The sequence below is a fragment of the Cynocephalus volans genome, chromosome 11, assembly GCF_027409185.1.
Source record: "Cynocephalus volans isolate mCynVol1 chromosome 11, mCynVol1.pri, whole genome shotgun sequence".
In the NCBI taxonomy this organism is placed as follows: domain Eukaryota; kingdom Metazoa; phylum Chordata; class Mammalia; order Dermoptera; family Cynocephalidae; genus Cynocephalus; species Cynocephalus volans.
Genome location: NC_084470.1, coordinates 27,065,680 through 27,079,208, shown reverse-complemented (window position 1 = coordinate 27,079,208; position 13,529 = coordinate 27,065,680). Strand labels below are relative to the sequence as shown.

The 13,529-nt window shown below is 42.9% G+C and overlaps 1 protein-coding gene across 1 annotated transcript in view; it reads right to left on the bottom strand.

Moving 5' to 3' along the window:
- Positions 1-13,529, bottom strand: part of CPNE4 (copine 4) — a 354,676-nt gene that overhangs the window by 39,670 nt on the left and 301,477 nt on the right. Inside the window, exons 8-9 of the mRNA XM_063114381.1 lie at positions 7,727-7,813; positions 4,610-4,669 (exon numbers count right to left, since the gene is read on the bottom strand). Coding sequence (XP_062970451.1) covers positions 4,610-4,669; positions 7,727-7,813 — 147 coding nt within the window. The remainder of the gene's footprint in view (positions 1-4,609; positions 4,670-7,726; positions 7,814-13,529) is intronic.

Below are 13,529 nucleotides of genomic sequence, written 5' to 3'. Positions count from 1 at the left end.
CCCATATACACATAGCTCTCTCCTGTCCCCTGAAGCCATATTCATAAGTGCCATCTCCACTGGGACATCTGAAAGTACCTCCAACGTGTCCCAAAACAAACTCATCATCTTGCCTGCAGCTCCTCTTGACTTGCACATTTCCATGAACAGGACCGCCATTTGCTATCAGTCAGGCACAAGAGCCTTGAGTCACCCTGAAGTCATCACCCTCGCTTGCTTTCAGTCTCCTCATTGTACCACAGGCTGAGGTTTATTGTCTCCTTTTCCACGATGCCTCTTCCTACTGCTGCTGCTCTAGTTTAGCCTCTTTTTATCTGTCACCAGGACTGCTGCAGTTGGCTTAAATCTCTTCTTCCTCCAACTTTTATACTCCCTTCACCACCATTAATACCAAACACTCCCAGATTTACTTCTCGAAAGCATGTGCCCATTGCTTCAGTGTGATGCTCATGATCCTTTGGAACATCCCATTATCCACCAAATTATCCTCAGAATTTGAAACCCTTCATATTCTGACCCGAAACTTCTTCCCCAACACTACTCTAAATACACACTATTTATTCATGTTAACCCTAGTAAGGTTTTGGTGTTTATCATCAGACTATATGAGTGCACACTTACTTACGTTCACGAGGATGCTTCTCAAAGCAAAAAACTCAGTACCATATTTATTCATCCAATTTGTTTTTTTTCCCCTAAAACTTACCTCCCTTTGAAGGTTTAGTGTTCAATTCATTACAACTCAAGAAAATTGTTTTGAGCAGCCTGGCACCCAAAGAGAAAGATGCCCCATCTTTAACATGCTTAAGATTGAACCAGAAACAGCAGCATCTATGGAAGAGGAAGAGGCTTTCTCATAGCCTCTGCTTTTAATGCACATTGGTCAGAGTTGCTACAGGAAACAAGCAGCTCACTCAAAAAAGGTGACTGAGGAGAGTTTAATAAAGGAACAATTCACAAACAGGTGAGAAAGGTTAAGGGAAACCTACCAGAAAGGGTGGGAAGGAGCAGTTACCAGAACTGAGTAAGAGGAGTATCTGCAGAACAGGGCACCTGAAGGGAATTGTGACATTCTGAAGAGGAATAAGGTCACTGCCAAACCACAGCCTGGCAGTCATAAAGCTGGGGGAATAAATACTCCATGTTCTCTCTCCTCCTCTTCCTTGATCTCTGACTGATGCCTCCCACTGGTCAAACCCAAGCAAGAGCCAAGTGCAGGGAAGCTCTGCTAGTGATTCCAAAGAGGTTGACCTCCCGGGGCACAGGCAGTAGAAGGATGGAGAGTGGATCTGGAGGAGGAAATGAAGAACATCCAGAACTTTTTGTCACCTCTGGCTCCTGAAAGTCGTTCTCCAGGGAGACAGAAAGGTTGTCTTGGCTAAAGCTACGGGACTTGTTCAGAAGTCATGGGTCACATTATGTGCCAGTGGGAGTTTCTGCCTCTGAAAGGCTGAGAGGTGCAATTACTGCAGTAAAGTACCCATTTTTCCCTTTCTCCTCTACTCTTATCTATGCCAGGAAGCCCTCTTTTCTTTACTTCTCATCTCCCATGTTGTCAGATGGTGTAGTGGATTGAATTATGTCCCCCTCAAACTCACTGAAGCTTCAATTGTGTCCCCCAAGTATTATGTATTAGAAATTTGGTCCTCACTGTGCCTGTTAAGAGAGTGGGAAATCCTGTTATGGTAACTGAAAGGTGGAGCCTTGAAGAGGTGATTGGATTGTAGGACCCTGCACTAGTGAATGGATTAACAATGGTGGTCAAGGGCGTGGTTCTGAGGGCTTTAAAGAAGAGGAGAGTCTGTCTCTCTCCCTCTCTCTCTCTCTCTGCTCCACCATTTTGCAATGTGATACCCTGCTGTCACCACCAAGGACTTCAACAAATGTGTTCCCTGGACTTTTGACAACCCAGCCTCAGAAACTGTAAGAAATAAATTTTGTTTTCTTTATAAATCACCCAGTTCCATGTATTTTGTTATAAGCAACAGAAATGGACTAATACAGATGATTTCAATAAGATTATTAGGCAGATAATACTCATAGACCAAATTAAAAAAGACATATTAATTTTTATTAACAGATTACATTACAGCTTGTAATTCACATTAGATTGTACTGCTGAAGGTATAAAATTTTTGTAATCAGAGAGTTGGATTAATTTTGGGGGAAAATGACATTGAAGTGACTGGTATATTTTCTTTAATAGAACACTCAAAATGGAACACCTAGCAATCCTCTTCTGAGTCCTTAACCTGAAACTACAGGGGGAAGGGCTTTGTGGCAGGAACTGTTGATGGACTGTCCCCTTCTCTTCAGCATTCATCTGTACATTCTTCTCTTCTTCTTACTCCTTGCTCCAGACTGCTCTTCCTGCTCACACCCCCCAGAGGTCTATGGGGATGAGAAACTGGGACTGGGACGGCGTTGGTGACAAACACTGAGGTGCTACCTCCCAGTTGGGGAAGGTCAGCAAAGTGAGAAATGAGGGGAGACCAGAGCAGGGAGGGCAATCTTCCTGTGTCACGCAGGCCACAGGGACAACTGAGAGTCAGGATGTGGAGCTGGGAACTCTTTGGAGTTAAACTTCTGGATTTCTTTGGGGCTGATTCTTTGCAGCACAAATCCAAGGGCAAGGCAAGCCCCTGAAGGTTGAATAAAGAGTTGTTCAAGAGCATGGCATCTACAGAATCTGACAGAATGAAATCAATAGAGCTTTCCCTTGAAAGCCTATAAATAGTTTCCTGAAATCACTCCTTTGCCTAAGATCTTGGAAAACTATTTTCAGTAGCTCTCCTTTATGACATTGCCTGCTTCCCTACTTCCATTTACACCCACAGCAGCAACAAGGCTACAGGACAGCTAGAGTTAGGTGTGTGTGCCCACGGTGAATATGTTTGCTATCTTCTGTATATAACAGTGTGCATGTAGGAGGGCTGCTGGTTGTGTCATTACAGAATCTTAGGCTTTAAAGAAATGGCCACACTCTGTGCTCAGCTCTTGTAATTATCCAGGGGTAAGTGAACAATGCTCTGAGTTTAGGCAAGACATAGGTAGACCTCTCTGAGATTAGAGCAGAGGACAAGCCTCTAGCTAGGGAAAAGCTGTTCTAACAAATGACCACTCGTCTCATCCCCTTAGGACTTCCCCTCTTATTCCTTTGAGTACTACTATCCCTGGTCCCAGGAATACATTGGTTCTGTCTACTCTCTTGGACCCAAACCTGGACAAAAAAATTAAATGCATTTTCCTTGCTTTCCTCACATGACTGAACCAATCTAGGGAGCTGAACAGGGCTAACCTTCATGAGTACACTTCTGTAAGATGAGAAACAAATGCTGTACAGATTGTATCTCTCTTGTTTACATCTATGTTGCTTTCCTGCGGGTTTTAGAACATCTGTCTTTTTGTTATCTGGGGATTCTCTTTCTGGAGATAACATCTGCCCAAAACCTAGGAGGATTTTGAATATTATGTCAGTGAAAGCAAGCTGTTCCAGGGCAGATGGACTCACAAACTTGCCCTACATGGGCACTTTAAAAAATACCCAGCCCACCTACCCAAATATATATCAGAGGTGTGTAAATCCCGTGGGCTCACAGATTATATATAGGAGATAATCCTAAATCCACCCATGGAGTCTAGACACCTACTCTACTTATCAACCTTGATTTCAACCTGGTTCTCCAATCTTTGGAATTCACCTTCTGTATTGGTCTGTTTCTGTTGCTTATAACAGAATATCTGAAACTGGGTAATTTATAAAGAAATATAATTTCTTTCTTACTGTTTTGGAGGCTGGGAAGTCCACAGTCCAGGGGGGCACATCTGGAGAGGGCCTTGTTCTTGGTAGTGTCTCTACAGCGATGCAGGGCAACACAGCGAATGGCTTGAGCAAGAGACATCTAACCTGCTCACTTGTGCTCCTTATAGAGCCATCAGGACCACACCTATTATCACTCATTAAACTATCAACTTACTACTCCATGAATGGATCAATTCCATTCACTAGGGTGTGGTCCTCAGAATCTAATCACCTCATAAAGGCCCCACCTTTCAATTACCATAATAAGATTTCCTACCCTGTTCCAACACTGTTACAGTGGAGATTAATACATGAACCTTTGGCTTTGGAGAACATAATTCAACCCATAGCACCTTCTCCTTGCTTGATGAACTGTTTGGATGGCTTACCTAGGTACTGACACTGGTGCTTGTGTCTTGGTCACATGAATACACCAAGGCATCTGCCTTGGCTCAGTGGAACTTACTAGCATGGCTCACTTCCTTCCCATCCTTCTCAGTAGGTAACAGAATCTGATAATCTACACACTGCCCCATGCCTCACATACTGAAGGACCAGGAAGCATTAGGAGGGTTCCCCAAACCACCTGTGGCATGAATTTCCTGATGTGATGCTGAAAACATACTCACTGGAGAAAACAGGAATACGAGCTCCTTTTAAAAACATAATACCATACAATGTCTCAGCAATGAGATTTGAACAAAGCTGACCCAGGGTTTCAATGCACTTTTGTCTCCTCATGTCCCAAACCCAGCACCATTCCCCATCCCTTGTTCCCTGAATAAGAAAAACATGGAGACAACTTACTGTAAACTGGATTTGGCAGCCACCCATGATGTAGTCCAAGAAAGAGTGCATCTTGTGAATCTGCACAGGAGAAAGAGAGGTAACTGGGTTAGTAACATCATGATCTGCTTCCTTAGAGACTGGAGGCCTAAACTTTGGGGATAGACTGCTCAATCAGAGGAAAGAGCAGAAAGAGACCTAGGAAAAAAAGATGAGTCCGTTGGTTTTGTTCCATTAAAGGAGAGAAAGAAAGCAATGGTAATAAAATGCGTGTGTGCGGGCTACAAATATCACCCCCTGCTCCCCTCTCTTTCGGTTTATGCATAACTTTAATTAGTTCTGCCTCCAGGGTGAGACTAAAACTATATTTTTAGGGGTAACTACCATGTTAAAATCAATAACATCTCATACTTGGCTTCAGTCTTGCTTGCCTGTGTCTGAGCCTAGTCCTGGTAGCATTCTCAATACACAGGTAAACTAGATTGGCAGCTTCCAGATTACAATGACCTGAGAAGGCCTTTGCTAACAATTTCCAGTCAGACCCTTCCTTTTGTATAATCAATAATTACTAACAATTATTGAGCACTTACTGTATGCCACGCACTTGACATCCCTTATCTCATTTAATTCTTAGAACAGCCCTATGTAGGTGATACTTTTGTTATTATTGTACTTATCTTGTACATGACAGAACCAAGGCTAAGATCACACAGCTAGTAAAGGGTGGAGCTGGGACTCTCATGATGGAAGTCTGGACTGCAGAGTCCATCTTTTTGACCGCTGCACCGGAAATCAGTATGGTAGTTGCTTTCTGCCAACTACCATCATGTGTGTTCTCATGTGCCTTACTAATTTCTGTTCTTAATTTCTGCTCCTTTATGATTCTGATGCTTGGCTCTTAGTGATATTAATCTACTCAATTATTCAGTATTATTTATTGAACACCTGCTATTCACTAGATGCTAGGGACATAGTGATCACAGTGATGAAAGAAATAAACATGGTACCTGCAGTCATGGAGCTTACAGTCTGGATCCTTCCACATGGACAGCCAGTAACTGTGATTTTTGGCCCTTACTTCTTAGGTTCCATCTAATGCTTCTCAGGGAAGCTTCTCAGAGACTGACACACAATATCCCATGTTGGTCTCTCTAGGTACCACCTCCAGGTGGCATGCATCTATTGGCAGACTTTTCTCTGGGCTGCTGTTCACTTGGCCCTCTGAATAGTACCTGCTCCTGGCTTCTTTATGCTTTGTCTGATAGTTGGGACACCCTATTACTGTGTCTGTATATAAAGGAAATAGGAACTTGGAAGTGAGTGAAGTAACAGTGACCTCTGACCACTGAACTGTAAGATCAACTTATAACAGATCAAAACAGAAACATGCATAGTCACCTTATGGAGACAGATTACCATTGAATTGGTTCATCTAGATCTCTCATCTTACTTCTCTGGGCACAGGGATAGACACATGACTGTTTTCAATGTACCCAGGATTTAACTTGTCCAGGTATGGTAAAATAACCGACTGCCTTCATAAGAAGAGTTTGTTACTCACAGTTCCCCAAAGGATAGGAGGCACGTCACTCCACACAGGAGGCCATATGGGGAAGCACCAGGGTCAGTAAGGAGGCACAAAGAGTGAGGGGAAAGTGTGTGCAAAAGCCTATTGTGATTTTCACAGGAAGGAATGGGTGAGGCAGGGAAAGCAGCTAAGCAGGCTTAGGATCAGATCATTTGGATAGTTTCAGCAGGTTTGGAGCCACAGGAGAGGTCTCTAGTTGTCTGATACCTGGCCCTGGGGTGACATAAGACACGGGGAATATTGACTTGGTGCGTGAGAGTTGGTAAGGGAGGTGACTGTGGCTATGGACTCAAGATTAGCTGGTTTGCATATCAAAGGCATGCTCTCAGGCTATCCCTAGGAATTAGTTAACACTGGGAGGGGCAGGCCCTCTCTGGGTCCACAAGGCCTCAAGATGTCAAAGCATCAAAAAATGTGGAAAATAAAAAACACGATTAATACAATGACCCCAGATAGCCAGTCATAATACATTATCTCCTAGTCCCAGTGATTGGCTCAAGGGGTGGGCATGTGACCCAAGCCAGACTAATCGGTCTTTTCCTTTACTATCTTGCTATGTGAAGATGTGATCCTGCAGCTTTTGGCAGCCATGGAGAGGCCAATTTTAGAAAAGAAACCATACGTACACACACACACACACAAACATACACATACTCACACACAATCTGGATGGAGTTTAAGTCTTATATGGTGGACTAAGTCAGATGTGGGTTAAAACCTCAGCTCCTAAACCTATCACTTATTGTCTGAGCTAGTTACATACCTCATTTGAAAGCAGAAATCTCAGGGTTGTGATAAGAGTTAAACAGAATTTATTGTAGTTATGCTAACATAGTAAATACTCAACCAGTGGCAGAATTACTCTCAGATGTGATTTAAGAGGTTTAATTATTAGCACAAGGGATCCTTTGCAAAGTTGGAGCCTCCTTTAAAGGAATTTCTAGGCTGTTTAATCTTCTCCCATTGTCTTGTTTTCATGGTACCCTTTATAAAAATTTTAACATTAACATGCACGTATTTTGGGGTACGCTGTGTTGTTTCAATACATGCATATACTGCACAATGATTCATTTAGGATAGATAGCATAGTTTGCACCCCTTAGTCCACCACATTTCCCCACCTCCTACCTTCCCTACCTGGCCTCTGGTAACTCATGGTATCCTTTCATCATGAGGGCAGTACCACATGTGAAGTACTGAACATTGTGACAGACACATAGCAGGTGTTCTGGAAATGTTGGCTGCCCATTTAGGGATCTCCCTCTGGCACTGCCATGGATGGAGAGGAGCCTGACCTGTGACCAGAACTTTCCTGTTTTGGGGGACGAAACTGTCCCTGGAAAAGGGATGGATGTATTTGGCCACCACAGCTCAAGACCACCCATGCTTACATTTTTCATTGTATGTCCATTAATACATTGAATTTTTGATTTTTATTCTGACAAAGATCACATCTTCTTGACACTCTTTTTCTCTGACCATACAACCTAAACTCTTCCTCCCAGACAGCCCTAGATTCATACCCCTGGAAGAGGGGGCTATGCACATACCTTGCACTGATTCAGAATCACAATGCCTGAGTTCTTGTAATTCTTTTTCTTGGCTTTGTACTTGGGGTTGATGCATTCCCACTGCACCTGCAATAAGAAGGGTCATAGCATGAAAGTCTATTCAGGAAGAACTCGAGTTATTAAATGAGGCCAAGCTCCTGGGTGCTGCTGTGGACAAATGGAATGGGAGGGATGACAAATGGTGTCTAGGTGGTAACCCTGGCATCCAGAGGAGCAGTAAGGGGGCGTGACTGAGAGTGAGACTCTGATATCTGCCTGGTTTGAATTCCAGATCCTCCACTTCCCAGCTGTGTGGCCTTTGGAAAATTATGTGTTTCCTCTATGCCTTGGACATCTCCTCTGTAGAATGGAGTTTATAATAATATCTATCTCATAGGATTATTATGAGGATTCAATGATTAATCCAAGGAATGAATTTAGAACAGTGCCTGGCACATATAAATGCTTACAATGAATAGGGTCAAATCAAGCAGCAGAGGGAAGAGATTTAGAGACACACATTTGGGTGATGCCTAAGTGCTAAGTCTTAGTGCTGAGAATTGACTTAAAAAGTAGGAAAACTGAGGAACATCGATCGCTGGCAACAGGAAGTTAGTGAGGACAATGATGAGTTTAAATAGAACTTCACTGAGAACTAAAATAATGGATTGACATATGTCACAACAGTGGCACAATGAATTTCCAAAGGGGCCTCTTTAAGGGATAGGATAAGAGCTCCAGGAGTAGCTAGGAACTGAGGAGGCAGCTGGGAGCTAAGGGCCTATCTAGGAGAACAGGTCCCAACCTTTCCAGCCTACAGAAGATTTCATGGGGAAAAAAATCAGTCGTGAATCACATCCAAGAGTTGTTGAATGCCCACCTTCCTATGAGAGCTGGATCCTTGAATTCCCACTCAGGAGACAAACTTTCCTTCCCTGACACTCAGAAGTGCTGAAAATGAAGCAGTTTCTGAGCAGATGTGAATGGTGTAGACTGATACTGCAGTGGCTCCGTGACCCATTCCTCTCAGTGTCCGTGCATTTGTGTGTTCCCTCCCACAGTGATTTTGAGCTTAGTTGGGTGACTTGTTTTGGCCAATGGGATATTAGCAAATGTGAGATGAGCAGAGGCTTGAAAAGTGCCTGTGCATTGGGGCTGGCCCTTCTCTTGCTTCTGGGAAGTTTTCACCAACATGTAAAGAAGCTCACACTGGACTCCTGCGGGGGATAAAAGAACACGCGGAGAAATGTCTCAGCCATCCCAGCTGCTGAGGCACAAATGCATGAGTGAGTCAAGTTGGCACCATGTGCAGCAAAGCAAAGAGGAGCTGTCCCAGCTGAACTCAGCCAAAATTGCCAACCCAGAGAACAGTGAGTAAATAATGATGGTTGGTTTCAGCCAGGAAGTTTTGGGGTAATTTGTTACTCAGCAACAGAAACTGGTAGGGTAGTTTCTCATCACAGAGGAGGTTCCAGCAGGGACTGGGCAACACATAAGGGTTTGGAAGAGGTGATTCCTCAACACTGGATAAGGGGCCTCTATGACTCCTTTCAAATCTAGTATTATTGGACGAAAGAAAAGAAAGAGAACGGGGAAAAAAAAAAAAGAGTCAAAACAAAATCTGAAATCAAGAGATTTCAAGCTCTATTTTTCCTTTTCAAAGATCAAATCTGCCTCCCATCATGAAGGTTGTCTTCTTTTCACCCCCTTAGGTTTTCTTCTCATTTGCTCTCCAGGTGGGTAACGCTTGATAAACAAGAATTCTATCCTGTATCAAAGTAAACTTAATATTTCCAGACAAAGCATCCCAAGTTCCCCCCAAACCCATCAAAAAGGAAATTGCCTTTCTCCCCAAAGCTTCTTCTAATATTACAGTATAAACAAGTGGCTTAGGGATTTACTTAACAATTGGAAAGAGAAGATCCTAAAATTGGCTGTGCCGATTCCATTGTCATTTTCAATAATTACTACTCACCTCAATTTCTTCAATCAAGCAGGACATATCACGTGAAACCCTGAATGAGTTCTACATTCTCAGTTCTATTAAGAATTACAGTGATCATCCATGAAAAGTCTGCTCACTTCCACTCAGGCTAAGATATCCAGTAGTGGAGGATGGGTTGGCTTAGCCAGGCAAGGGTTCCAAGGAATCCAGATCAAAACCTGCAGGTATTGGGGGCCTTTGTGCCTGTGGGGTGGGCAGGGGGTGCTCATGAACCAGGTCTAAATATTCTGCATATGTCTTGGGATGAACTTGTCATACAACTGTGGGCTATACACTTTACTTTTACAATCCCATTTAACTCTCCCCACAACCTGCTTTTACAGGTGAAAGATGAGGCTCAGAGATGAAAAGAGACTTGCCCAGGTCATACAGGTGGTAACTGGTGGACCCCAGGTCAGTATCACTCCAAGCCTGGCCTACTAAGCACAATAACTCCCTTTAGCAGGGTCTTGGAGGGGCTCTGCTATCTGTTCTTGCAAGTTTCCCCTTTGGCCACATTAAGCTCAGGATGCTTATAAAGGTTACTCAAGAATTCATCAAAATTAATTAAGAATTTACTCTGTACCTTCAGAACCATGACTCTCACAGGAAAAGGGGCTTGAAAGATGGTGTCTTCTCTTTTTCCCTCTGATGCTACATACTGAGAGTCCTCAGGGCTTAAGCCTCCTCTGTCCTCTCTTCTATCCTCTCTCCCTAGGTTCACAAGTCCATTCTCTTGACTTTAAATGTCTTTTCTTTTTTTTTTAATTGGTTATGAATATTCATAAGACACAAAGCTGACTGTCACCAGTTATGCCCCAGATGTGATGGCCAGATCCATACTGGCAGCATGCCCATTAGCACAAATTGTGATCATACCCCGTGTCCCCCACCCAATCATCCCCAACCTCCCTCCCTATCCCCCTCCCCCCCGACCCCCCACTCCACTTTGTATTCCTCGGTATGCTCTCTCCCTCTGCAAGTCCAATGCACCGCTGTGGTCTTTCTTTCCTTCCTTCTTTCTCTCTTAGCTCCCACGTATAAGCGAGGACATGCGGTGTTTATTCTTCTCTGCTTTGCTTATTTCACCCAACCTAAGTTTCTCATGGCTCCTAAAATACATTTGCAGGTAAGTCTCTCCTCTGAGTTTAGTTTTTCAACCCTAATTCGCAAACTTACCTCACAAACTGGATCTCCCTGCCACAAGACTTCCTCCTCTCAGAAAATAGTGCCATTTATCCTTCTATCCTTGTCATCCTTTTCCTCCCTCCCTCTCTCCCTCATACTCAATCCCTCAACAAATCTTGTAGCTCCTGTCTCCAAAATGTATCTTAAATCTCTACACTCTTCTCTACCTCCATTACCATTTCTTTAGTCCAAGTTATTACCCTCTCTTGTCTTATTTATAGTAGTGACCTCCTAACAGATCTCCCAGCCTCACTCTCTTGTCTCTCCTTAATTGATTATCTACACAGTAGCCAAAGTAATATTTTAAAAAGGAAAACCAATCATGTCATTTTCTAGCTTAGAGCCCTTTGCAGCACTGTCCAATAGAGCTTTCTGTAGTGGTGGAAATATTCATTATCTGCACATCCGATATAGCAGCCGCTAGCCACATGAGGACTTGAAATGTCACTTGTGTGACTGATAAGTTTAATTTTTAATTTAATTTAATTTTAATTAATTAAGATTTGAAGTTAAGTAGCCACATGTGGCTAGTGGCTACTGTATTGGAGAACACAGCTTCAGTGTGCTTTCTTCACATTTAGAAGAATCTATCAGAATCTGCTTTTCCTGGCCTCTGCCTGTGTCTTCACCATATCTCAAGGACAGTTCCCTCATCCTCTGCTCCAGTTATACTGGGTTCTTTCCAGGTCTTCAACCATACCAAGCTCTTTCTCAGCTCAGTGCTTTGCAATGCTCTTCCCTGGCCTGCAATGCTTTTCTCTCGCTCGTTACATGGTTGGTTTCTTTTCATTCTTAAAGGGCTTCAGCTTAAATGTTACCTTTTCAGATTATCTGTTCTATACACAGACCTTTAAAACTAAACTGGTTCAGTTTTTTATAGCATTTGTTACAAGTTATAATTGCATTTTTGATTTTTGTTTACTTGATTTGCATTTATATTATACCCTGACTCCCACCAGTCTGTAAGCTCCAGGAGGGTAGAGGCCATGTCAACATGGTCAGTCAGGGCATAAATAGAGCCTGGCACAGTGCCTAGCACTTAGTAGGTGTTCCTCAATAAATATTGTAGAATCAATAAATAAGTGGATAGTTCTCACTGTGCAAATGTAACAAAACAGGAGCTGGATGGTTGAACTAGTTTTTCTGGCATCTCAGTGATACAGAAAAGTACAGTAGCATATGGTCCATTTCCTCAGTGGGACTAAAGATTCATCTCTGTTTGTTTGAAAGCAACAGGCTTTGGTGTTTTTCATGTACGATATATGTTATAATCATACTTTAAATATCCCCTTAGGAGCCTAAAGATAAAATGTTTCCCATATTTATTGATTTGGCTATTTACATTTGTGATTTATGAATAAAATAAAACTTTATAAAACTCTTTAGAGCTTCAGCAGGTGATATTGGTAACTGTCATTGATTTATTAGCTCAGTAGGTCCTGGTTCTGTACATTCAATGGAGCAACGATTTCTTTGGCTATTTTCCTTGTTATCCTGGGAGTGACTTTACTTATAATTTAGTGTCAGTTTTAACGGTGGCCCTGAAACTCTGCATGCCTGCTTGTGGGTGAAGGTCTCTATGTGTTTGACACATGTTTTGCAATGTTGGGTATGTAACAGAGCATACATATAGCAGGTTTTGCGAGAGCTGAGTGGAAAGCTGCCCCTGAGTTTCTAGACTTAAGGTAGGCATTCAACAAATGATCTGGTTCAGATTAAGCTTCCAGTTCTAAAAAATGTTAGTTTCCTTCCATCCAGTCTGTTTATATCCTTACCTTACATCTGAAAGAAGAGACTTGAAAAATAAATCAGACATCTTTTCTAATCAGCATTTCTGACCAGGCCAGGCACAGGGCTTATCTCTAAGGGAAGAGACCTTTCTCCAAGCCACTGAGCCCTCTGCTGTCATTCCTTTCTGCTTCAAGGGGACAGTGAACTCCAGAGTAAAAACAGTACATGTCTTGGGTTGAGCTACCCCAGAAGCAAGCTCTGAGGCAAGAATAATAAATGCAAGTAGGTTGTCTGGGAGGTAATACCAGGAAGAACCAACAGAGGAGTGGGGAATTAGATAGGGAAGGCAGCCAGGAAAGTGTGCATGATCAAGTCACTCACCAGTGTCATCAGCTCAGGCTTATTCCTGCTGAGGAACCCTGCGAAGTTGTGTAGAGCACACGCCTGAGTTTTGACACCCGAAGTGCAAGGAAGCTGGGGAATTTATATCCCAACTCCCATTAGTTATTTGCTGGGGGCTGCTCCCTGGAAGGTGTTACGTCTCCCCCCACACTTCTAGCCTGCTTTGGGCATGGTTGAAACATGCTCCAGCAGCCAGAGAAGGACCTTGATTTATTAGCTCAGTAGGTCCTGGTCCTGTACATTCAATGGAGCAATAATTTCTCTGGCTATCTTCCTTGCTATCCTGGGAGTGACTTTACTTATAATTTAGTGTCCGTTTTAACTGTGGCCCTGAAACTCTGCATGCCTGCTTGTAGAATTTTAGGTACTACAGTTGGAAGTTGGGCAGGTCAATACTGAACAGATAAGAGGAATTGCATGGTTAGTGTCCAGACAACAGCTAGCGACCGATACATTTATATATCTATCTATCTATATAAACATGTATATATTTATACA